The sequence below is a fragment of the Bufo bufo genome, chromosome 3, assembly GCF_905171765.1.
Source record: "Bufo bufo chromosome 3, aBufBuf1.1, whole genome shotgun sequence".
In the NCBI taxonomy this organism is placed as follows: domain Eukaryota; kingdom Metazoa; phylum Chordata; class Amphibia; order Anura; family Bufonidae; genus Bufo; species Bufo bufo.
The window spans coordinates 333,492,989-333,519,821 of NC_053391.1; the positions used below are offsets into that span (position 1 = coordinate 333,492,989).

General features: G+C 44.2%; 1 protein-coding gene across 1 annotated transcript in view; it reads right to left on the bottom strand.

The window, feature by feature from the left end:
- The window catches only part of LOC120993783, a gene marked incomplete at its 5' end in the record, with an annotated part of 123,233 nt that extends 100,986 nt beyond the window's left edge, over nt 1-22,247 (bottom strand). The window contains 2 exons of the mRNA XM_040422255.1: nt 15,256-15,344; nt 21,277-22,247. Coding sequence (XP_040278189.1) covers nt 15,256-15,344; nt 21,277-22,247 — 1,060 coding nt within the window. The remainder of the gene's footprint in view (nt 1-15,255; nt 15,345-21,276) is intronic.
- Nucleotides 22,248-26,833: the final 4,586 nt, after the last annotated feature.

Consider the following 26,833-nt stretch of genomic DNA (forward strand, 5'->3'; position numbering starts at 1 on the left):
CCGTTAGCGGTGTTGTGCCTCTCGAAATGCCCTGTATGAGGATGATAGGCCGGAGGTGTTCGGGAGCTATGCCGTCGTGCTGCTTACTCCGCCATTGGTTGAGCTCCGCCCCTCTGTATGGAGCCTTTTAACATGTTTTTTGTCCTCAGGGATTTTTGAAATATAACAAATTAATGGAAACGTCCCTTACAAATTCTATTCCATTTTGACATGAAAAGATTACTTTGATGTTTCAGATCCACCTCATCATCTGAAGAAGGTCAGTAATAATTCATTGACATGATTCAGGTAAAGCTCAAAGTACATAATAGCAGTCATAATAATGATATCATACAGGCTATTAACCACTATAACTGGCAAGACCTGCAGACCCGATGAGGCTTTAAAAGTGTTTTTCAGTGGTATAAAAATATGTTCCGTTTGCAAGCCATTAGTCACCTATACCTTGGACTCATGAACCTTAATTCCCTGTATTCTGGTACCCTAGCCCAAAGACCAGTTGAGTAGTACTTTGCTTCTCCATTTACAGGAAACAGCTTTCCCCAGAAGTGAACTGGGAACTTAAAATGTCCCTGGAAAAAAATAAAGTGTCCCCATGTTGTAGGCCGGTGCAAATTCGTAGCAGGTGGTGCCAGAAATACGATAGTGCAGAACACAACAAATAAATAAATAAATAAATACTGCCTCAGCAGAACCAAATACCACAGTGCAGCACAAAATACTGCCACCTGCACTACAGTATTAAGTTGTATCATTGTCCTGAGGATGGTAATATACTTTAATTCAGAAGGGCACCTGTGGCACCAAGTGACTGATGCTCCTACATTAATTAATGCTGAGAGAATCAGATCTATATGTAGCTGGCTTGCGGCCCAGACGAGGGCTTGGGCGGCCCTCAGGGCATCAGCTCACCAATAAAATTCCCTGTACGATCTGTGGGGAATGTGAAATTATGATTTTATTCCTGCCATTTGCTCCTGGAGTGGGCAGAGGAAATCAAACTCCACAGGGTGGCACTGCTTTAAAGCACGGCCAGGTGTTTACAATTTACACTTCACTCAGCCAGCATGGAGGCTAACTTATCCTACAGGAAACCCACCCTGTAGGGTGTCTCAGCTAATTACCCAGATAACTGAAATCCATCAGACATCATGGAACCAGGGGTTCATAAGGAATTATGAATTGCCCGTCCATCATAGGCATAAACCGGTTTCATATCTGTGACACTGGGACCAATGCGGACATGCCCCTGGTCATAGTTTGGGGGTAGGAAGGAAGGGGAGATACATAGATCTCCCAGCAAGGACTCAATAACGGTGCCATGTTTGGTTTTCTCCTGTAGCTGGAACCCATGCGGATCCGTTGGTCCCAGAACCATCTCCCTATGACCTTCCGATCTGAAGCTATGGGCCATAATGGTTTTTGTGGGTCTTTGGCTACCAGGACCAGGAAGGAGGAGTGGACTCCTCCCAGAGGGAGGGAGGGGAGTGGCCGACTACAGGTGAAAGGCCCATGCAGGCCAGATGCCAGCGTCTTTCTCTGAAGGGGGGTCACATCGAGGGACCGTGGACAAACCGCTGACATCACTGCCCCCACGTGACTACAGCCAAGCATTACAGCAACCCAGAACTAGGGATTAGCGGACCCATGGATGTTCGTGTTCGCCGGGTTTGGCCGAACTTCGGGTCAAAGTTCGGGTTCGGGACCCGAACTTGACCCGAACTCGAACCGGAACCACATTGAAGTCAATGGGGACCTGAACTTTGGTGCACTAAAATGGCTGTAAAATAGTCGTAGTAAGGGCTAGAGGACTGCAAAAGGAAGCAAAATTCAGGATAGTTGACCTGCAAACAAATGTGGATAGGGAAATGACTTAAAATAGCATAGAATAGAAAAAAATAAAAAAAATAATCTTGAACTAGGAGGCGGAGGTCAAAGTGGAGTAGGAGGTTGAGGAGGCGGTGGACGTGGCGGTGTAGGTGGAAGCAACGGTGGAGGAGGAAGAGGTAGCCAACACTGTTTTTCTTGTTGTTTTATTTATTTTCCTTTATTTATTTTTTATAAATTTGGGAAGATCCAAAAACATTGGGAAATTGAAAAGAGAATGCAAAGAAAAAGTGCGCTGGAGTATAACAATGGCTGGGTGCGACCGGTATACTTGTCTACTCAGCACAAAGTACGGACAAGTGCTGTGGGATCCATGCCTGGTTCATTTCAATGAACGTGAGTTTGTCCAGGTTGGCTGTGGACAGGCGGTTTTGCTTGTCTGTGATTACCCCCCCTGCCATGCTAAACACACGTTTGGACAATATACTTGCTGCAGGGCAAGCTCAGGCCATGTGCCCAATTTGGAGACCCAGAAGTTGAATGGGGCAGACCCATCAGTCAGTATGTGTAGGCATGTGCACATGTATTGTTCCACCATGTTGCTGAAATACTGCCTCCTGCTAAGACGTTCCGTATCAGCTGGTTGCGCTGGTTGTTTTGGCGTGCTGACAAAGCTTTTCCACATTTCGGCCATGCTAACTCTCATTTCTGAGGTGCTGGCAGTGCCCCAGCTGCGTTGGCGACTTCTTCCTCCTCCTCCTCTGCCTTCGCCTTGCGCTTCCACACAGCCCCGGCTGTCAGGTGTGAATTAGCAGCACGTCTACCAGTGTGCGCTTGTACAAGCCATCTTCCAATTGCGCTCCAGTGACAGAATTAAGGACAGCATGTTGTTCTTTGTAGCATGGATTCAGCAGGGTGGCCACCTAGTAATCAGCACTGGTTAGAATGTGGGCAACTCGGCGGTAATTGCGCAGGCACTGCAGCACGTAGTCGCTCATGTGTGCCAGGCTGTCCAGAGGCAACGACAAGCTGTCCTCTGTGGGAGGTGTAATGTCTGTGTCCTCTGTATCCCCCCAGCCACGCTCCATTGATGCCCACAAGCTGCTTTGGGTGCCACCCTGCTGTGAATACAGTTCCTCCTCATCCTGCAAAACTGTGCCCTGGCTGAACAGTTGTGTACCTGGCCTCTGTTGGTGCAGGAACATTGTGGATACATTGCATATGAGGCGGTGAGCGGGAAGGCCGAAGTTACGCTGCAGCACAGACAGGTGAGCAGCAGCAGGGTGAGAACGCCGAAAGCACGCACAGACGGGCCGTACTTTCTGCAGCAGATCTGACATATCGGGGTAATTTTTCAGGACCTCTGCACCAGCAAATTCAGCACATGCACCAGGCAAGGGATGTGCGTCAAACTGGCTAGCCCCAGAGCTGCTATGAGATTTCGCCCATTATCGCACACCACCAGGCCAGACTTATCGGTCTGTTGTTCCATGCCCGTCCCCTGCTCCTGCGTGATGTGGGGTTTTCCCCCCAAACAGATGAGTTTCAAAACAGCCTGCTGTCGTTTCCCACTGGCTGTGCTGAAGTTGGTGGTGAAGGTGTTACACTGACCAGATGAGGAGGTGGTAGAGGAGGAAGTGGAGTAGAAGGAGGAGGCAACAGGAGGCAATGAGAGATGTCCTGCAATCCTCGGTGGCGGTAGGACTTGCGCCAAACTGCTATCCGCCTCAGGCCCAGCCGCAACTGCATTTACCCAGTGTGCTGTTAGGGAGATATAACTTCCCTGCCCGTGCTTACTGGTCCACGTATCAGTAGTTATGTGGACCTTGCCACAGATGGCGTTGCATAGTGCATACCTGATTTTGTCCACCACTTGGTTGTGTAGGGCAGGGATGGCTTGCCTAGAAAAGTAGTGGCGGCTGTGAACCACTGCCATAAGTTTTTTTTTTTTTTAAAGTCTCTGTCTCCACCAGATGGAATGACAGCATTTCAAAGGCCAGGAAATTTGAAATGCTGGCATTCAGGGCCAGGGATAGCGGGTGGGTAGGGGGGAACTTCCTCTTTCTCTCCAGTGCTTGGGGGATGGACAGCTAAACACTTCCATGGACAGTGTGGACATGCTGGGTGACAGTGGTGGAGGTGGTGGTGTTGCTGCCACATCCTCTATTTGCGGGGTGGCAGGTGTCACTGTCTCTCCAGAGGGAGAGGAAGACTCTGAGACCGCAGCAGAAGAGGGAGCAAGAGGAGCCTGAGATCTTTTGTGGTTTTTCAGTTGTGTACTCCACTGCAGCTTGTGCTTTGCATTTTCGATGTCTGGTCATGCAGGTGGTGCTCAGGTTTAGAACATTTATGCCTCGCTTCAGGCTCTGTTTGTACAGCATGCAAACCACTCGTGTCTTGCCATCAGCACATTGTTTTAAGAACTGGCTTGCCAGGGAACTCCTTGGAGCTGGCTTTGGTGTGCTCAGTCCCTGGGCGAGGTGGGCAGGAGCAGGCTTACTGTCTGGGGGACAGAGCCACTCTGCTTTTGCACCCTGCTCCCTCTTTTGCTGTGCGGATGGCGCTGTGTGATCACCACCTCTTCCTCCGAAATTCACACGTCACTCGCATGACCTTGATTCCATGTGGGGTCTAGGACCTCATCATCCTCCACATCATCTTCCACCCACTCTTCACCCCTGCCCTCCTTGCGGGTCTGCACATGTCAGAAATCCGCAGCAGTTGGCACCTGTGTTTTGTAATCATCATCAGAGATGTGCTGCGGTGGACCTCCCATGTCCACATCCTGAAACATAAGTGGTTGGGCATCAGTGCACTCAATTTCTTCCACTTCTGGGGTAGGGCTAGGTGGATGGCCCACGGAAACCCTGCCAGCAGAGTCATCAAAAAGCATAAGAGACTGCTGCATGACTTGGGGCTCAGACTGCTTGTCTGATTTGGAAAGGGGTGAGGTGAAAGACAGATGCTTGTGGGCTGCAGGTGCCAACTCGGTTTCAGCAGGGGACCGGGTGGGAGACAATGTGAAGGAACTGGAGGGACTGTCAGCCATCCAATCTACTACCGCCTCTACTTGTTCTGGCCTCACCATTCGTACACCGATATTCGGGCCTGCAAATGACGCTGAACGTCCTGTAGCCTACGTGCACCTGAGGACGGTGCTTCATTTGGGCGTGTAGCTGGCACAGATCGACCACGTCCTCTCCCTGCAACAGGAGCTCTACCAGCACCAGCAGCACCACGACCAGGGCCACGTCCCTTATTTGATGCTTTCCTTATTCTTTGAGGTCAACCACCGAACTAACAGTCACATATGCAGTGCAGGTGTATCTCACACCAAAAATTGATATGTCACCCACCAAACTAACAGTCTGATTAACTATGTTAATTTCCCTGTCACGTATAAAGTGCATGTGTATCTCACACTAAAAATGGGTTTATGTCACCCATTGAACTAACAGACGGATTAACTATTATATTTTTGGTACAGAAATGGTGCATTGCACCCACAAAAAATCACTATAGGTCACCCACAGAATTAACAGCCAGATAAATTATTATTTTTCTGTGTCAGGGGTACAATGATGGTGCATTGCACCCACTAAAAATCGCTATAGGTCACCCACAGATATAATAGCCAGATTTATTATTATATTTCTGTGTCAGGGGTTGCAAAGCTGGTGCATTGCACCCACAAAAAAATCATTATAGGTCACCCACAAAACAAAGAGCCAGATTCCTAACACTCTCCCTCGTTTCCGGCAAAGTTCGGGTTCGGGTCTGGGTACCCAAACTCGTAAAGTTCAGTTCGCTCAACACTACTCAGAACTCATCATAACCCAAAGGACTACTCATCCACCTGGTAACTGACTCTTGCTCTGTTTAACTCTGTTGTATCATACCATCTGTATTTGCACATCTGACCACTGTATATATTCTCTGTGTATGTCGTGTATTGTCTAGTGCGCCCTTAAGACAATTAAATATATAATTTGATCTTGTGCTGTCCTTTTATCTCAATCACGAATCCCCACGTCCGTGTTTCGGCATAGTTATACGCTACTGTGGGTTGGTTTCTCACCTTATATAATCCCGTTAGTGGATTTGGCTTATATCAAACGAGGACCTGGGGGCAGTCTACCGAGCAAATAGGGCGCTGTTTCACTGGGGCAATGAAAATGCCCTCTGAGCTTGTCAGGGTTGAAAGGGAGTGTGGAGTTGCGCTGGAGGCAGCGTGGACCACCCTCTATCACTTCCCATACCTCCCTGGACAAAAGGTGTCTGTGTAAACTGTACCTAGCTGATCTTACATGCTCCTAGGGAAGGCATAACATCACATCTTGGAAACCAGTGATAGAACCGTATCTCGTGAGCTTGACGTGATTGACGTCAGGTGGGGCAGCAAGGTGCGGTGTTCATCACATGATCTATGGCCAGTCTGCCCATGGCTTTTTTCCACTCTGTGTAGAGACATAATCCAATCAGGTGACCAAAGATGACAGTGACAAGGGTTTTGCAGAAGGTCTGTTTATCAAAACTGGTGTAAAGGAAAACTGGCTTGGTTGCCCATAGCAAACAATCAGAGTCTGCCTTTGCCTTTCCAAAGGAGCTCTGAAAAATTTAAAGTCTAATCTGGTTGGTATCTATAGGCAGCTAAGCCAGTTTGCCTTTTGTAGCAGTTTTGACTAATCTCCTCCTGCAAAGTTTGCATACACTGTTCAATGCATTCGATACAAGCATCTTTTATCGGCTCTGGACAGCTAATGAAAAGTACAGTATGCAATGCTGAATCACAACACCAGGATGTGGGTCAGGGGGAGGCAGGAACATGGGGTACCCTTCAATCATAATTTGCTGGGAGCTGAGATCACGTAAATTTGTAATTTAGTTGGAGAATGAAACATGGCTTGTCTGGAGGTGTGGATAATCTCTGATAGCTGCAGTCCCATGATGTTTGATGCAGCTAGGAGGGAGTATTATTCTGAGAATTATTCTAATGAGGCAACTTCAGGGGAAAGAACCAGGGTGCAATGCTTAGAAAGTGCATGGAACAAAAAAAAAAAAAAACACTTTGGTCACCTCACCTGATTAGATGACATTTAGACCCAGAGGGAAAAGAAAACAGTTTTATGTGTGTTGAGAAGTGAAGAACAACAGAATTCCTGAACAGGGTACCGGAAGACAGAAAATGTTTTTTTGGAACAAAATATGTTTTTTTCCACTGGAAAACCCCTTTAAATAAGTCAATCTGTTCTATGATTGATTGGACATCCATGCTCACTGGTAGCTATATATATATATATATATATATATATATATATATAATAGATGATATAAACACAGCTAAAGAATACATCACCTTACAATTCCCAACCAACTGTCTAGGTGTTGTGATATTTTGATCCCTTAGGCCTTCACATTCATTTCTTAGCTGCTAGGACAATAAAGTTACCTTCACTTGCGGCATAGGAAATTTAACGTGGTGCAGCATCCCACTACGTGTGTGTGGGGGCACTGCTTAAAAGCATTTTTTATATTATTAAGAGCACTAGGTTGTCATGTATAACTTTGCATTTATGTATCTGCAAAATCCCTGTTAACAGGCCTATTAGGTGCAATTTATACATCCCGCCACTAGATGGGGATAAAGTTCAGGTACTATATATATCTAGGTCAGGCCTAGTTAGTGGGGAGAGTTAAAAATGTAGTCAGAGAAGAGAGCAGATCTGAGGTAGTCAGATCAAGTTAGTGGGAGGAAAGATAGAGTGAAGACTTCGCAACACAGTGAGTGGAGCCAACTTCGCTAGGAGGTGTTTACTCAGATGTTAGGCGCAGAAGAGCGTTTTCATTCTGTAGCTGGACTGTAGACTTGCATCCCTGACCAGTAGGAGAAGAGTTTGCCTCCCTGGAAAATAAACAAGCATTCCTAGGAATTCATCAGTGATAAGAGCCATTATTGAGGGCCACAGACACCTTTGCATGGTGGAGGTTTTATAGCTTCAGGCAGGCACACCAACCTTCTAAGAGACAGTTGAGTTTTCCTGTATAAATTATTCAGCTTGTAGGGAAAGTCAAGGAATAAGATCCAACGCATCGAAAGGAACCAGGTACACCTAACCCACTGCTCCAAAACCAAGGAACCTAAACAGCCTTAAAACAGTGGATTTTCAGAATTTACTCTGTACCATCTAAAGACTGCATAATTGTACTGCTGCAACCAAAAGACATCCAAAGTAAAAGTTGTGAGTTGCATCTTACCACTGTCTACCTCATTATTACTACCTATGGTAGTACCACCATTAACGGTACTGGCATCACGACAAAAAACATCAATGGACTCAGCCGCAACAAGCACCCTAAGCACCCCTAACATCAAGGGCACCTCAACCACCATCTTGGCTGATGCTTCCTACCACAGAGCGTGCCCCGGAGGATTTCGTGCTTTCAACCTCAACACTGTGCTGCCAGCCCAGGGAGGCTTTCTGCTAACCGTGAGTAAACTGATGAACTGTGTGTTATTATTTGGCCCCTCATCGGTCCACCGTGCACCTCACATGTTGCCCCTGCGACTGGCTGGCTGCAGTGGCATAGGAGATTTCTGCAGCTAAAAATCTGATCTATTCATCTGAATAGTTCTTGCACAAACCAATGTGCTTCCCACCAAAACAACCCCATTCAGATAAATATAGATGACTTTCTGTGACAGAAATGTTCTGCAACACAATCCGCTGCGTGTGAAGGCACCCTACCCCTGCGATCTTCTCCGGCTGTAGACCATCTACTTCATGGTTTGACATTCTGTGCATTTGGAGAGGCTTACTGTATCTCTTTTTCATTTTGTGCATTATTCAACATAAAATTTAGAAGCTCTTGTGCATGAACATCCAAGGAGATCAGCAGTTTCTGAGATCCTCAACCAGCTAACACTTTGCTCATTAGATGAGTCTGCTGAGCTACAAACAAAGAGACTAATGTGAGACTGTCAGAAGTGATCCAAGCATATTGTTTTCATTTCTGCCATTATTCAAAGATTTCAGTTTCATAAAGCTCGAATCAGAGAGTAAATGAGACTGTTTCTACTTACATTGCAGAACATTGCAATTTTGGTGAATTTCTAAATGGCATGCTGCGAAATTGTTTAGCCTGTAGTGTTACAGATAAGAGTCTGCAGCAGCGATTTCATACTGAGACTAATTTGTCTTCTGCAAGTGCACAAGGAAAGACCACAGATGAAGAAACAGCATCATTGCACAGTAAATAAATTGGTGTTACAGTCAGTAATTTGCTCGAATGCCATAACAATTAAAATAAAGCTCCTCCTTTGGGCCACTTAAAAAAGTTACACAATGCATAACTAGTAACTCCCTAATATTAGGTTTCCTTTCAGGGTTAGGAATATTGCAACTACGGTTAGGCTGCAGGGAATTTTAATTCTAGAAACTTATTCAACTCAAATGCTTTTTACCTTCAAAATGTATGGACTCCTGCAAAGTAACCACTTTCTACCTTGGACTTCATGTAAGAATCTCTGCATTAGGGACTCTGTATTTATTCCTACAGTATGTTGTAATATAGCTGTTGCCAATCTTTTTAGTTCTATATAGGTGTATCTATAATCAAAACTTATCACTAGAGTTGAGCGAACACCTGGATAATCGGGTTCGAGAAGTTCGGCCGAACTTCCCGGAAATGTTCGGGTTCGGAATCCGAATCCGACCCGAACTTCGTCCCGAACCCGAACCCCATTAAAAGTCAATGGGGACCCGAACTTTTCGGCACTAAAAAGGCTGTAAAACAGCCCAGGAAAGAGCTAGAGGGCTGCAAAAGGCAGCAACATGCAGGTAAATCCCCTGCAAACAAATGTGGATAAGGAAATGAATTAAAATAAAAATTTTAAAAATTAACCAATATCAATTGGATAGAGGTCCCATAGCAGAGAATCAGGCTTCACGTCAGCAGAGAATCAGTCTCTTCATGCCATAGCAGAGAATCTGGCTTCATGTCAGCAGAGAATCAGTCTCTTCATGCCATAGCAGAGAATCTGGCTTCATGTCAGCAGAGAATCAGTCTTCATGTCATAGCAGAGAATCAGGCTTCACGTCACCCACCACTGGAACAAGCCACTGTCACATATTTAGGCCCCGGCACCCAGAAAGAGGAGAGAGGTCCCGTAACAGAGAATCTGGCTTCATGTCAGCACAGAATCAGTCTTCATGTCATAGCAGAGAATCAGGCTTCACGTCACCCACCACTGGTACAGGCCACTGTCACACATTTAGGCCCTGGCACCCAGACAGAGGAGAGAGGTCCCGTAACAGAGAATCTGGCTTCATGTCAGCAGAGAATCAGTCTTCATGTCATAGCAGAGAATCAGGCTTCACGTCACCCACCACTGGAACAGGCCACTGTCACATATTTAGGCCCCGGCACCCAGACAGAGGAGAGAGGTCCCGTAACAGAGAATCTGGCTTCATGTCAGCACAGAATCAGTCTTCATGTTATAGCAGAGAATCAGGCTTCACGTCACCCACCACTGGAACAGGCCACTGTCACATATTTAGGCCCCAGCACCGAGACAGAGGAGAGAGGTCCCGTAACAGAGAATCTGGCTTCATGTCAGCAGAGAATCAGTCTTCATGTCATAGCAGAGAATCAGGCTTCACGTCACCCACCACTGGAACAGGCCACTGTCACATATTTAGGCCCCGGCACCCAGACAGAGGAGAGAGGTCCCATAACAGAGAATCTGGCTTCATGTCAGCACAGAATCAGTCTTCATGTCATAGCAGAGAATCAGGCTTCACGTCACCCACCACTGGAAGAGGCCACTGTCACACATTTAGGCCCTGGCACCCAGACAGAGGAGAGAGGTCCTGTAACAGAGAATCTGGCTTCATGTCAGCAGAGAATCAGTCTTCATGTCATAGCAGAGAATCAGGCTTCACGTCACCCACCACTGGAAGAGGCCACTGTCACACATTTAGGCCCTGGCACCCAGAAAGAGGAGAAAGGTCCCGTAACAGAGAATCTGGCTTCATGTCAGCACAGAATCAGTCTTCATGTCATAGCAGAGAATCAGGCTTCACGTCACCCACCACTGGAAGAGGCCACTGTCACACATTTAGGCCCTGGCACCCAGACAGAGGAGAGAGGTCCTGTAACAGAGAATCTGGCTTCATGTCAGCAGAGAATCAGTCTTCATGTCATAGCAGAGATTCAGGCTTCACGTCACCCACCACTGGAACAGGCCACTGTCACATATTTAGGCCTAGGCAGAGGAGAGAGGTCCCGTAACAGAGAATCTGGCTTCATGTCAGCACAGAATCAGTCTTCATGTTATAGCAGAGAATCAGGCTTCACGTCACCCACCACTGGAACAGGCCACTGTCACATATTTAGGCCCCGGCACCAAGACAGAGGAGAGGTTCATTCAACTTTGGGTTGCCCCGCAATATAATGGTAAAATGAAAATAAAAATAGGATTGAATGAGCAAGTGCCCTGGAGTACAATAATATATGGTTAAGAGGAGGTAGTTAATGTCTAATCTGCACAAGGGATGGACAGGTCCTGTGGGATCCATGCCTGGTTCATTTTTATGAACGTCAGCTTGTCCACATTGGCTGTAGACAGACGGCTGCGTTTGTCTGTAATGACGCCCCCTGCCGTGCTGAATACACGTTCAGACAAAACGCTGGCCGCCGGGCAGGCCAGCACCTCCAAGGTATAAAAGGCTAGCTCTGGCCACGTGGACAATTTGGAGACACAGAAGTTGAATGGGGCCGAACCATCAGTCAGTACGTGGAGGGGTGTGCACAGGTACTGTTCCACCATGTTAGTGAAATGTTGCCTCCTTCTAACACGTTCCGTATCAGGTGGTGGTGCAGTTAGCTGTGGCGTGGTGACAAAACTTTTCCACATCTCTGCTATGCTAACCCTGCCCTCAGAGGAGCTGGCCGTGACACAGCTGCGTTGGCGACCTCTTGCTCCTCCTCTGCCTTCACCTTGGGCTTCCACTGGTTCCCCTGTGACATTTGGGAATGCTCTCAGTAGCGCGTCTACCAACGTGCGCTTGTACTCGCGCATCTTCCTATTATGCTCCAGTGTAGGAAGTAAGGTGGGCACATTGTCTTTGTACGGGGGATCCAGCAGGGTGGCAACCCAGTATTCTGCACACGTCCGCAAATGTGGGCAACTCTGCTGTCGTTGCGCAGGCACTGCAGCATGTAGTCGCTCATGCGTGCCAGGCTGTCCAGAAGTAAGGACAAGTCCTGTGTTTCCCCCCAGCCACGCACCAGTGATGGGCCCGAGCTGCTTTGGGTGCCACCCCGCTGTGAACATGCTTCATCCTCATCCTCCTCCACCTCCTCCTCATCCTCGTCCTCCTCGTCCTCCAGTAGTGGGCCCTGTCTGGCCACATTTGTACCTGGCCTCTGCTGTTGTAAATAACCTCCCTCTGAGTCACTTCGAAGAGACTGGCCTGAAAGTGCTAAAAATGACCCCTCTTCCTCCTCTTCCTCCTCTTCCTCCTGGGCCACCTCCTCTTCCATCATCGCCCTAAGTGTTTTCTCAAGGAGACATAGAAGTGGTATTGTAACGCTGATAACGGCGTCATCGCCACTGGCCATGTTGGTGGAGTACTCGAAACAGCGCAACAGGGCACACAGGTCTTGCATGGAGGCCCAGTCATTGGTGGTGAAGTGGTGCTGTTCCGCAGTGCGACTGACCCGTGCGTGCTGCAACTGAAACTCCACTATGGCCTGCTGCTGCTCGCACAGTCTGTCCAGCATGTGCAAGGTGTCAAGGTATATCTTTTATATAAAATATAAATATTTTATATAAAAATATAAAAATTAATAAAATAATAAAAAATGGAAATCAGTCAGGAAATCCACTAGGCGGACATAAAACGCCTTTCTTTTATCTTGAGACTCTAAATTTAATTTATGCAATTAATGAAAACAAAGGGGCAATCAATTATACAAAATATATGTAACAATTTATTTATAAATGAGTAAAATTCCAATATAAAACTGACATAAGATCAATGGATAGACAAATTGACGCAGTACCAATAAACCACCACTAGATGGTGGTATAATCCACTATCACTTTCTCACCAGCACAGAATTATTAAAAGTAACTTATGATAAGAAATAAATGATATATCTTTATCAAACAGACCAATACTTAATACATCAAGACAAGCTCAGGATTTTCTGTTTACCAACAGGTTGTAACATGACAAAATACAGATTAATACAAGAACAATAAATGTTGTCCCTTGACTCTGTCTCAGCCTATGACAATCAAAAATATAAATGATATTAATATGATATTATATCCCACTCAGCAACCAGACTATGGAAATATAATTTCCCAGAGTTTTCCTCTACTCAGACAATGTCTAATCTCCCATTAGCAATATGCATCTTTGCTAAGAGGACAACTAGCATTAGGGAGGTGATTAACACTATACGTTCCCACAATATGGAAACACTTGACTATACGCTGAGAGGAATATCTTAATAATATCACAAGCAAAAATATATAACATACGTTACCAAGTCAAGGATGGACAGATTTCGGGTGTGATCAGTTCTTAAAACTCTTCCAGTGGACAAAAATTAATCCAAGTTTCTTTTTGTTGTTGAAGTGAATTGTTAGTTGCAGTTGTTTCAGTTGAAGAGTGTAGATAGCTGGGTAGATAGATAGATAGATAGATAGATAGATCCCCCCTAACCTCTTACATGCATAGTTTATACCCCATGTTATCTAAGAATTCCTCCCCTTCTAGATTAGGGATCTCCAATCAGACAAGATGGGTGTGTTCGTATGCAGATACCAATGATGTCATTTTAACCCTTGGAACACTGGTGAAAATGCCATACTATTATCAATTTACCTCTAGATGGCACTGTTGTACCACATGACAATTTCAACATTAATTCTAAATACCTAATAATATATTCAGATGACCCTTTTGACCTCCCCCAATATGCATCAGTATTAAGGGTTTCTTCCTGACATTTTAATTACCCCTAATCTAGACATGTTGGAGTCACCATCTCCTACTGTCTTCTTAGGGACAATGGACAATGGTTCCTTTTACTTAACATCCGGATTCATTAACTTGCCTACATGGCTGGCTAATAATATTTAGCTCTCCTCATGAAAACCAATTAGTAGGAAGGCAACTTCAATACTTTTCTAAACCTTAAAAGTCTATATGGTTAGTGGGATATACACGGCATAAAATATATTTTCTAAATGATATATATATATATACACACATCGACACACTGTTATACATAGATGACATATTATATAAGTCATTGGATAAGATATGTTGCAAATTTAAATACACCACACAGGAATATATAGAATATAATTATGAAGACATGAATGGGACATTCATACACCCAATGCTTTCTACAAAGTAGACCTCCCTAATGATTTTGTAATGAAGTAAAATAATACATTGCTATTCAAATGGTTGAATCTCACAGATACATGTCTGTAGGGCCCATTATAGTATTAACGGATATACTACATCTGCTCACTATCATTTTAAAAGACAATATACTCTATGTCCCCACAAACATGTTCCCAAACTGAACTCAGCATAACCTCATCTCGGCCTGTTTCAATCCTATAGAGAAATATCAGACTCTGGTTCAATCTGTGATTACACTTAAAGGCAATGGGCATTGCTATTTAGACTATAATATCTTTAGATAAGATTGTACATTTATGAAAATGCACGACAAATCCCCCTTCATTCCAAAATATTCCACAAAGTGAGAATATAATTGGAATGTCAAAAACTTTTCATATGTCTTCTTCATGGCTCACGGCGCGCAGACTTTGTCTATGGTGTTTTAGCCATAGTTTACCTAAAGTCTTTTTGAATAATCTTATCCAACGCACTGTTTTGGATGGTCCGCAAACTCAACCATTCCATAGATCCTGCAAAACAGGATATAAGTTCGATGAATGTTTGTTTTGATTCTTCATCTCCGCATGTATACTTAGTAAGTTACTTTTCAGTGAACCGATCTCCAGTTCCAATGTTTTAATGGAGATGGAATTGGCAACGGTTACACCTGTGGCAATGACAGCGCCCACTACGCTAAAGATTATAGCGGCAACAATGACAGAAATAAACCGTCTCGGTCTTTGACTCGTAGAAAGCTGCTCTCTGGTCAAGGTCTTTCTCGTTTGTTCCAGTATTTGGGTAATCCGTTCTTGGGAATATCCGATATGCGTTTGGTACCAGGTTTGGATCTCCGGTGACAGGATCTCAGACACGTTGAATTGTTTTTTGATGAAGACGCGTGGATCCAGGCTGATGTAAATCTTCTGGGACAAAATCCTCTTGTTCGTCAGAATGAATCCCGCGGTGTCCTGCAGCATGATTCCGAAAGAAGGACCTGGCACAACAATCGGTTCGGCGTGGAATTCTTTCCCCAAGATTAGGATGACATAGATGATGGCAATGATCTTAGTCGGCATCTTGCGCCTAAAATATTGTATGACAAAATATGAGTATATGCATCTTTCACTTTTTATCCTGTAAGAAAAGAGTTAATGCTATCATATATTTTTGATTGGCATAGGTTCTTTTCTTGAACAGGGCAAGTTCCTTGTTTTAGAGGTTAGTTAAGAGATGTTTAGTTATAGAGGAAACACATGTGAGAATGGGTTAGTATACACGTTTGTTCATACAATACCAATCCTAATTTCCGTCTTTAGCTGGAACTGTAAAATCTCTTTACCTCTCCTCCTCAGACTCCTATCTCTCGAAGTCGTGAGCTAGGATGACAAACACGTAATTGATTAATGTGCACCCATTTTTCCACAAATTCATCCCCCTTAGGGATTTTTATCTTGTATACCACTGGTGACAACTTTTCAATAATGACATAAGGTCCTTTCCATGAAGGTAGGAATTTTCTCTCCTTCACTTGATCCCGAGCGAAGTTATAGAGATAAACCTGATCGGAAATTTGATACTCCTTCTGAGTAGTTTTCAGATCGTAGTATGTTTTAGCACTCACTGCGGCTTTCTCTATATTCTTCTGGGCAAACGCAAAAGCATGCTGAAAGTGCTTGCGTAAATTTTCCACATATTGATGCGATGTTGTAGCATTTATCAAATTATGATCTGTTGTCCTGTATAATAAATGCTGGGGTAACACCATCTTCCTTCCTGTGATCATCTCGAAGGGAGAAAATTTGGTTGCTGCGCTTGGGGTGGCCCTGATGGCCATAAGAACCAAAGGCAGTTTGACATCCCAGTCCTTACCAGATTCATTGACAAATTTTTTTAGAACGTTCACGATGGATTGGTTGTAGCGCTCCACTCCACCACTAGAGGCTGGCCGATAAGCTATATGCAGCTTCCTTTTTACCCCCAGTATTTCCCACATCTTTGTCATCACTTCACTAGTAAAATGACTTCCACGATCGGACTCGATGCGTTGGGGAAGACCAAACCTGGAGAATATGTGGTTAATGAGCAGAGATGCACATACGCTTGAACTGCATGTTTTGCACGGCAAACATTCTACCCATTTTGTGAACAAACAAGTTACGGTTAACATGTATCTGTTGCCTTTTGATGATGTGATTACTGGTCCAATGAAATCAATTTGGATGTCTGACCATGGCATGGACATCCCCCTTTTCATCAGCGGTGCCCGATGAGTGGGTCCTTGTGGCTGGAATTGAGGGCATATTAGACATCCTTGACAATATGTTCGCACGTCTTGTAACATATGCGGCCAGTAAGCGTAGTCCCGTAATAACTCGTATGTTAGTTTCTCACCTCGATGTCCAGCTGTTGGGGCATCATGGGCATGTTGTAGCATCAGACCTCGATACGCTGCGGGTACTACCCATTGCGTGATACCGTTCTTTGAGGTCCTTATCAGCAATCCATCCTGTAATGAGAATTGGGACTTACCCTTCATCAAAATCCGTAACTCCTCCTTACCATCACAGTCTTCTGTATTTATGGGACAATTCTGTGGATCCAGAATGTGGTTATAAAAGAGACCAATAACTGGATCCCCCTTTTGGCCTGCAATGAGATCCTCACTAGGGGAATCTTGGCTCCATTGCAACACATTAGCTTCAGTTCCCTTTTGGGCCTGACTTCTTGTCGTTGCATCCACTTGCATAGTTCCCATGAGGTCATCAACGTCAAAGACTTCTCCGTCAATGGCTGCTTGTTTGGCGAGGGAATCTGCTAGGTCATTCCCTTCTTTATCCATACCTGGATACTTTGAATGACCCTTTACCTTTTTCCAGTAAATTGTAAGACCGTGGGTGGTAACCATCTCGTCAATCTTACAAAACATCTTACCATGCTTGACTGGCTTGTTGTTGCTTCTCATCATGTTGGATCTTTTCCATCCGGGGAAATATTCCACAAAGCTATTACGAATATAATCAGAATCTGTGATGATTACAAACTCCTTAACATCATATTTGATAGCCATTTGTACGGCTTTGTACACAGCAGTAAGCTCTGCAACCTGGCTGCTTTTGGAACCAATTTTGTATCCAACGGATATCTCTGGGAACATATTATTCCACACGATTCCGACACCTGCAACCAGCGTGTGTTCGGATCCTACATCGGTATGGAAGGAACAGCCGTCTACATATACACATGGTAATGATTTGCAGTACTCCTCTTCATAAGATTTATATGGGGATGATGATTGTTCCTCCAGGAAGTCATTCTCCTGTGACTCACCTTGATGTTCCGCATTGGTACAATCATGGAGTTCAGCTAATTCTTGAGCAACTGGGTTCTTATTATTTTGTTTATACCTGATCTCCAACGGCCATCCCATTAAGGACATCGTCCAGGCGGTTATCCTGCTATTTGACAGATTTCCATCCCTTATCCGATCACTCTGCAAGTATTGCAGCGGTTGGTGTGCAGTCTCCACAATGATTCTTTCACCTTGGATAAAACTCCTGAAATATTGTAAAGCCCACACAGTTGACAGTAAGGCTTTCTCACAGCTATTGAATTTTACCTCTACTGGTGACAAGGATTTGCTGGCATAGGCAATGATTCTGTTCCAGTTTTCCTGTTTTTGGAAAAGGACTGCACTCACGCTTTTGTCAGTGAAACCTGTTTCCACGAAGAAAGGTTTTCCCCCTTCTGGATAGGCAAGGCATGGAGCCTGGATAAGTTTGGCCTTGAGTTCATTCACAGCTTGCTCATGACGCTCACTCCATTCCCATTTTACTCCTTTCTTCAGTAACTGCAAAAGAGGTTTTGTAATTTCGGCATAATTATCTATAAACTTACGTGAATAGTTCATCATGCCCAAGAATGATCTCAACTCCTTGAGATTTGTAGGTGACTTGGTGTTGATCACTGCTTCCACCTTCTTCTTCTGTGGGTTGATTCCATCAGCAGTGATTTCGTGACCTAGGAAATTGACCTTGGCACGACACCATTGAGCCTTCTGAAAAGAAAGTTTCACACCAGCTTTCCTCAGCTGGGTTAGTACATGCCTCAGTTCTACAATGTGTTCCTCAAAAGTTGTGCTTTTGATTAGGATGTCATCCACATAGGATAAGGTACCTCGTTCAGTGGCATCAGGCATTGCCTTATGCATGAACACAGCAAATTCATGGCCCGCATTTATGTACCCGAAGGGCAGTCGGGTCCATGCATATTGTTGCTTTCCAAATGTGAAGGCCAATTTGTACTGATCCCTCTCGTCAATTTTAATCGTCCAGTATCCTTGTGCACAGTCAAGGGCGGTGAAGATTTTTGATCCTTGAATTTGTGCCAAACATTGGTCAATATACGGCACGGGCCATCCGGACATGTAAACACGTTTGTTTAATTGTCTTAGGTCCGAGCAGAGACGAAATTGACCATTGGGTTTGAGGACCCCAAGTATCGGATGATTGAACGAGCTGTGTATTGGACGGATAATGCCCCTCCTCTCCAGGTTTTTAACGATTTCCGATAGTGACTCGTAAGCCGCCAGCGGAAGTCGGTATTGTTTGACAAAGACAGGGGGTGCATCTGGATCTGTCTGGATCCTTGCAACATGTATGTCTGTTTCTCCACAGTCATAAGAATCCTTGGCGAACATGTCCTGGAACTCTGTGAAGAGCTCCTTTAGCTGTTGACGCTCTGACTCATCGGAGCATGCATCAGCTATAGAGACTTGTTCCTCCACCCGCTCCTGAAATTCTGAAAAGATTTCCGGCTGACTTAACTCGTAAGCTTCTTCAAGCTCACTGGTTAAGTCATTTTGGGTGTAGTGTACCTTATCCTTTCCTTGCTGGCAGGATTCGTATTCCCTCTCATCGATCTCATGGTTGAAAACCAATGATGTTTCTTCGATGTGGCATGTACCTTCTTCAGAGCTGAAAGGATAAACAGAGTGTATATTGAATAACCCCTCAGGGGTTGAGGAAAAACTTTGTTCTACTACCTGTTCTTCCGTCAGGTATTCATCAGGAATAAGTCCAATAACATCATTCTGGAATCCAAAAGTGTAGTATTCTGATTCCATAGCTAAACCAATTACGGTGTCCTTTTGCAAAGATATGCTATGGGGAATCATATTATGGACTACCATCTGTAATGGAACCTGATGGACGTTTATCATAGGAGTAGGCTTTAACTTTAGGCCGAGTTGTTGCATCCGGTTGGATAAACAGATCAAGGCATCTGCATTCTTCAGTTTCTGTCCCTTCTTCACTTGAATGGGGAGAAGAAACGGTTTGCATCCTTCAGGGATTTCAACCTCTTCAGCAACCTCAATACTTACGGCGTAGGGCATCTGTTGTCCCCCTCTCAAAGCTTGCTCTACATCCTGGAATCCCTCTGGGTCTCCTGGTAATCTGGACCATATGTTTTTAATCACCAGATCAATCTGTTCAGCAAATCTGTGTAGAAGGTCGTTACCTATATACATTTGGTATCGTGGTCCATTTATCACGATGAAAACGTGTTCCGTGGTCTTATTTCCTATGGAGATAGACAAAAGACATCTTGCAACCACATTATGACTCTGGGAATTTCCATCCAGATCATGAACCCATTGTTCCTGTGGAGAGAAACTTTTAATCATTTTAGGATTGGGGACCTGTTTTAAGAGTCCTAAGCTTATGTAGCTGGCTTCGGATTTCAGATCCAGTTTGGCATATTTCACCCGGGTTATATTGTTCACTTGTATGGGAATCAATAAATTGTCATTGACCTTTTCAATCCGTACCATGGATTGAGTATGTTTGGTCAGGTCCGCGACTTTGTGATTTCCTCCTTCAAGAGAAATAGTTAATACATCATCATCCAAGGTTACCTTTTCGATTCTGTCCCTCTGGATGGTAATGATGTGAGCGGCACCGTTGACAGCTTCCTCTGGCTTACCATTGTTTAGGATCGTGACATCCGGCATTTGATTGTTCTTGAAATGAACTTCAATCGAGTTAGGCCTCTCTTCAATCACGTGACAACTGCGTTGTGTTTGTGCATTGCAAGAGAATTCATAGGCAATGGGTGTCTTCACCTGAGTCCAGACTGCTTCATTAATGAAGTCTATTATGGTACTCAACCTTTTCATAAGGTCAATTCCTATGATCAGCCGATCATATGGAAGATCCACAATCAATGTGGGGTGTCTAATGGTCTTTTTGCCAATTCTAAATGTCAACCATGATGTACCTTTTACCTGTAAAGCATCTCCACCTACACTTATCAAAGAGCCATCAAATGATCTTAATCTCGGCTTCTTTGTCGTCAGATCCATAATCTTTTGGAAATAACTATATGATAAGATGGTGGCTTGTGATCCGGTGTCGAGTAAACTTTTGATTGGTCCGATAAGTTCATTTTGGAGATATGATTCCACAAAATATCGGCCGTCAACCTGGAATAAATCACACAAGAAATTAGAATGTTTACTCATATGATTCCTCTGTAGGGTTTGACCTCTCTGCAGCTTCGTGACCTCTGCATTCCTGTGTCTCACAGGAGAAGTTGGAGGAGCAGCATCGGCCCCCACCCTTGGGGAAAACTGAATTATATCACAGTTTACAGCTGATTCATGACAAGAGGCTGGAATGATGGGATCACACTCTGGAATAGATGCATGGTCGCAGGGATCGACACGATTAGACTGTAAGACAAATAAAATATTAGACACCTCCTCCCTGGCCCCAATCTTAGGGTCAGGGGTACTGCAAGGAGAAATGGTATTAGTAATCACATCAGATTCTTTCACATCCATCTTAATAGCCTTGCAGTGGCCTGGGTTCTGACCCGGCCCAAACTGCTTTATGATGTTGAGCTGGGACCTGGAGTTGCCCCTAAAAAAGGTTCAGGCTGTTTTCCTGGGGATACCTGGGACAACTTTCTCACAATGTCATTCAACTGGGCCACTTGTTCTGCCAGCTGATCAAACCTGTTTGGTTTGCGCATATTTTGGTTTTGTGAGGCGCCCTGATTATTGGTGGGTGACCTACTCCTAGGTGAGTTTAAGGGTTCCTGCCTATCTTCCCTCTGTTGTCTGGGCCTGTTATTCCAGCGTCTGTAACCCTGGGAATCCCTATTGTAATAGGACCTATATTGGGGACCATTATTGTAATATGGACGGTAGTTAGACCTCCCAGCACCAGAATTATCCCCCTCTGACCCGTTGGGATTTTGGGGCTTGGTTTGCTTGGGTCTTACCTGTTGTTGCTGGGTTTGTTGGACAGGACCTGTAGACTGAGGGTACTTACGTGGCTGTGTTTCAAATCCCAAGCTAGGGTTTACCTTAGCTTCAGCTATATTTTGCTCTGGGGATTTTTTAAATCTTCTCTCACCTGTTTCATGGCATTCACTGATATTATACAGCGTGGTGGCAGCCGTCACCAACCTATCCAAGGGAGCTTCAATATCCAGATCTCTGGCTAGGCTAAGTTTGATCTGGGTTGGCATAGCATCATAGAACAACTGCTTAAACTCTTCAGATTCCCAGTTTGGGGATCTATATGCTAACCCATAGGCATTTTTAAGGATAGAGAGGAATTCACGGGGACTTTGATTGGGCCTACATGTAAGCTTATATATGTCTCGTTTTGCAGCAGTAATGGTTCGGTAAGGTCCGAATTCCAGTTTAACTTCATGCAAAACACTTGGCCAATCTTGAATTCCTCTCTCCCTAAAAGAGGTAAAGTAATGACGATATTTATCATCAAATGCCCATGGAAGGAATCTGATTCTGTCAGCATCAGAGTATAATTTTAAAGAATCCATAGTGGATTCATACAGTTCTAAGTGATTCGCTATCTGAGAAGAACCTTTCTTAGAGAACTTGGACACAGTGGTATTTAAAAACTTAATTATGCTGGATGAATTTTGATCCTTTTCTGAATACTGGTAATTTTTCTTCCTAGAGACCACCTCAGCATATGATGGTCGCCTGGGACCCTGATCCTCTTTGTGGGTAAACACCTGTCTGCTTGGCAGGGAGTAAGATACATGCTTTCCCACATCACTATCAGACTCACATGCGCTTTCCCCACTCTCATGAGACACATATTGCACAGGTGATTTAACCCTAACCCTAACATGTCTATCCAAGGGAATATGAGGAGAGACACTTCTAGGGGCTTCCATATTACTGGCACCTAGTAAGGTGGTTACAGTTGGCAATGCCTGGTTCAATTGGGTTAATGCCTCCTGTGTTATCACACCAACACTTTCAGGTTGCTGAGTGTCTTGGATGGGGCCTGCTTTAGGAGCATGTGATGACATGTCTGGATGTTGGGGAGTAAGACATGGAGGGTCAGGAGATCCCACAGCGTTAGATGGATCCCTTTCAGCATTGACTATATTATGGGCTGATCCATCTGTCTGCTTAATTTTGGAATACTGACGATATAAATCCTCTAAATCATTTTTTGCCTTTTGGTATGCATCATGGCTGTGACTAAGGTTGTACTCTAAGTCTTTGATCATCGCTTCTGCGGATTTTAGTTCTGATTCCATCTTGGATACGTATCTTTTTGTACCCATTATAGACTCATACCTATCTTTAGAAAGAGTACTGACCTCAAACAATGCATACAAAACAGGTGGCAATGCAGATAAGAGGTGTTGGTCCCTCTTGGAATTATCATTTGCCAAATCCATATATGTCAGGTAACTATCAACCATGCCACCTAACTTCCATATATCCCCACGTTCTTCATAGGCTCTTGCCTGCAGCTCATTAGTCCATTCATCTATATTTTTATCTAATTTCAAACGGGAATAAACATATCCGATAACCTTAGATATTATCTTTCCTGGGTCACATGGACTATCTGCTATAGCCTGGCTATTACCTGGGTCGCTGCCTGTTACATTCATGATTCTGATCAATAATCAATAATCAATACAGATAATAATAACAAGCTAAGAAGAAGTGTAGAATTTTTCACTATTTGCATAAATAATTTATAGAAATATCTCAAGATCTCAGCAGTGCCTCCATATTTGTCAAGGTATATCTTTTATATAAAATATAAATATTTTATATAAAAATATAAAAATTAATAAAATAATAAAAAATGGAAATCAGTCAGGAAATCCACTAGGCGGACATAAAACGCCTTTCTTTTATCTTGAGACTCTAAATTTAATTTATGCAATTAATGAAAACAAAGGGGCAATCAATTATACAAAATATATGTAACAATTTATTTATAAATGAGTAAAATTCCAATATAAAACTGACATAAGATCAATGGATAGACAAATTGACGCAGTACCAATAAACCACCACTAGATGGTGGTATAATCCACTATCACTTTCTCACCAGCACAGAATTATTAAAAGTAACTTATGATAAGAAATAAATGATAATTTCTTTATCAAACAGACCAATACTTAATACATCAAGACAAGCTCAGGATTTTCTGTTTACCAACAGGTTGTAACATGACAAAATACAGATTAATACAAGAACAATAAATGTTGTCCCTTGACTCTGTCTCAGCCTATGACAATCAAAAATATAAATGATATTAATATGATATTATATCCCACTCAGCAACCAGACTATGGAAATATAATTTCCCAGAGTTTTCCTCTACTCAGACAATGTCTAATCTCCCATTAGCAATATGCATCTTTGCTAAGAGGACAACTAGCATTAGGGAGGTGATTAACACTATACGTTCCCACAATATGGAAACACTTGACTATACGCTGAGAGGAATATCTTAATAATATCACAAGCAAAAATATATAACATACGTTACCAAGTCAAGGATGGACAGATTTCGGGTGTGATCAGTTCTTAAAACTCTTCCAGTGGACAAAAATTAATCCAAGTTTCTTTTTGTTGTTGAAGTGAATTGTTAGTTGCAGTTGTTTCAGTTGAAGAGTGTAGATAGCTGGGTAGATAGCTAGATAGATAGATAGATAGATAGATAGATCCCCCCTAACCTCTTACATGCATAGTTTATACCCCATGTTATCTAAGAATTCCTCCCCTTCTAGATTAGGGATCTCCAATCAGACAAGATGGGTGTGTTCGTATGCAGATACCAATGATGTCATTTTAACCCTTGGAACACTGGTGAAAATGCCATACTATTATCAATTTACCTCTAGATGGCACTGTTGTACCACATGACAATTTCAACATTAATTCTAAATACCTAATAATATATTCAGATGACCCTTTTGACCTCCCCCAATATGCATCAGTATTAAGGGTTTCTTCCTGACATTTTAATTACCCCTAATCTAGACATGTTGGAGTCACCATCTCCTACTGTCTTCTTAGGGACAATGGACAATGGTTCCTTTTACTTAACATCCGGATTCATTAACTTGCCTACATGGCTGGCTAATAATATTTAGCTCTCCTCATGAAAACCAATTAGTAGGAAGGCAACTTCAATACTTTTCTAAACCTTAAAAGTCTATATGGTTAGTGGGATATACACGCATAAAATATATTTTCTAAATGATATATATATATATACACACATCGACACACTGTTATACATAGATGACATATTATATAAGTCATTGGATAAGATATGTTGCAAATTTAAATACACCACACAGGAATATATAGAATATAATTATGAAGACATGAATGGGACATTCATACACCCAATGCTTTCTACAAAGTAGACCTCCCTATTGATTTTGTAATGAAGTAAAATAATACATTGCTATTCAAATGGTTGAATCTCACAGATACATGTCTGTAGGGCCCATTATAGTATTAACGGATATACTACATCTGCTCACTATCATTTTAAAAGACAATATACTCTATGTCCCCACAAACATGTTCCCAAACTGAACTCAGCATAACCTCATCTCGGCCTGTTTCAATCCTATAGAGAAATATCAGACTCTGGTTCAATCTGTGATTACACTTAAAGGCAATGGGCATTGCTATTTAGACTATAATATCTTTAGATAAGATTGTACATTTATGAAAATGCACGACAAAGGTGGAGTTCCACCTGGAGGGCACGTCGCATATGAGGCGGTGACCGGGAAGGCCGAAGTTACGCTGTAGCGCAGACAGGCGAGCAGCGGCAGGGTGTGAACGCCGGAAGCGCGAACAGACGGCCCGCACTTTATGCAGCAGCTCTGACATGTCGGGGTAGTTGCGAATGAACTTCTGCACCACCAAATTCAGCACATGCGCCAGGCAAGGGATGTGCGTCAAACCGGCTAGTCCCAGAGCTGCAACGAGATATCGCCCATTATCGCACACCACCAGGCCGGGCTTGAGGCTCACCGGCAGCAACCACTCGTCGGTCTGTTGTTCTATACCCCGCCACAACTCCTGTGCGGTGTGGGGCCTGTCCCCCAAACATATGAGTTTCAGAACGGCCTGCTGACGTTTACCCCGGGCTGTGCTGAAGTTGGTGGTGAAGGTGTGTGGCTGACTGGATGAGCAGGTGGAAGAGGAGGAGGAGGAAGCTGAGTAGGAGGAGGAGGAGACAGGAGGCAAAGAATGTTGCCCTGCGATCCTTGGCGGCGGAAGGACGTGCGCCAAACAGCTCTCCGCCTGGGGCCCAGCCGCCACTACATTTACCCAGTGTGCAGTTAGGGAGATATAGCGTCCCTGGCCGTGCTTACTGGTCCACGTATCTGTGGTTAGGTGGACCTTGCCACAGATGGTGTTGCGCAGTGCACACTTGATTTTATCGGACACTTGGTTGTGCAGGGAAGGCACGGCTCTCTTGGAGAAGTAGTGGCGGCTGGGAACAACATACTGTGGGACAGCAAGCGACATGAGCTGTTTGAAGCTGTCTGTGTCCACCAGCCTAAATGACAGCATTTCATAGGCCAGTAGTTTAGAAATGCTGGCATTCAGGGCCAGGGATCGAGGGTGGCTAGGTGGGAATTTACGCTTTCTCTCAAATGTTTGTGAGATGGAGAGCTGAACGCTGCTGTGTGACATGGTTGAGATGCTTGGTGACACAGGTGGTGGTGTTGGTGGTACATCCCATGTTTGCTGGGCGGCAGGTGCCAACGTTCCTCCAGAGGCGGAGGAAGAGGTCGATGCGGCAGCAGCAGAAGAGGCCGAGGCGGCAGCAGCAGAAGAGGTAGCAGGGGGAGCCTGAGTGACTTCCTTGTTTTTAAGGTGTTTACTCCACTACAGTTCATGCTTTGCATGCAGGTGCCTGGTCATGCAGGTTGTGCTAAGGTTCAGAACGTTAATGCCTCGCTTCAGGCTCTGGCGGCGGGTGTTCTGATTTTGCCCACTGCTCCCTCTTTTGCTATGCTGTTGGCTCGGTCTCACCACTGCCTCTTCCTCTGAACTGTGAAAGTCAGTGGCACGACCTTCATTCCATGTGGGGTCTAGGACCTCATCGTCCCCTGCATCGTCTTCCACCCAGTCTTGATCCCTGACCTCCTGTTCAGTCTGCACACTGCAGAAAGACGCAGCAGTTGGCACCTGTGTTTCGTCATTATCAGAGACGTGCTGAGATGGTATTCCCATGTCCTCATC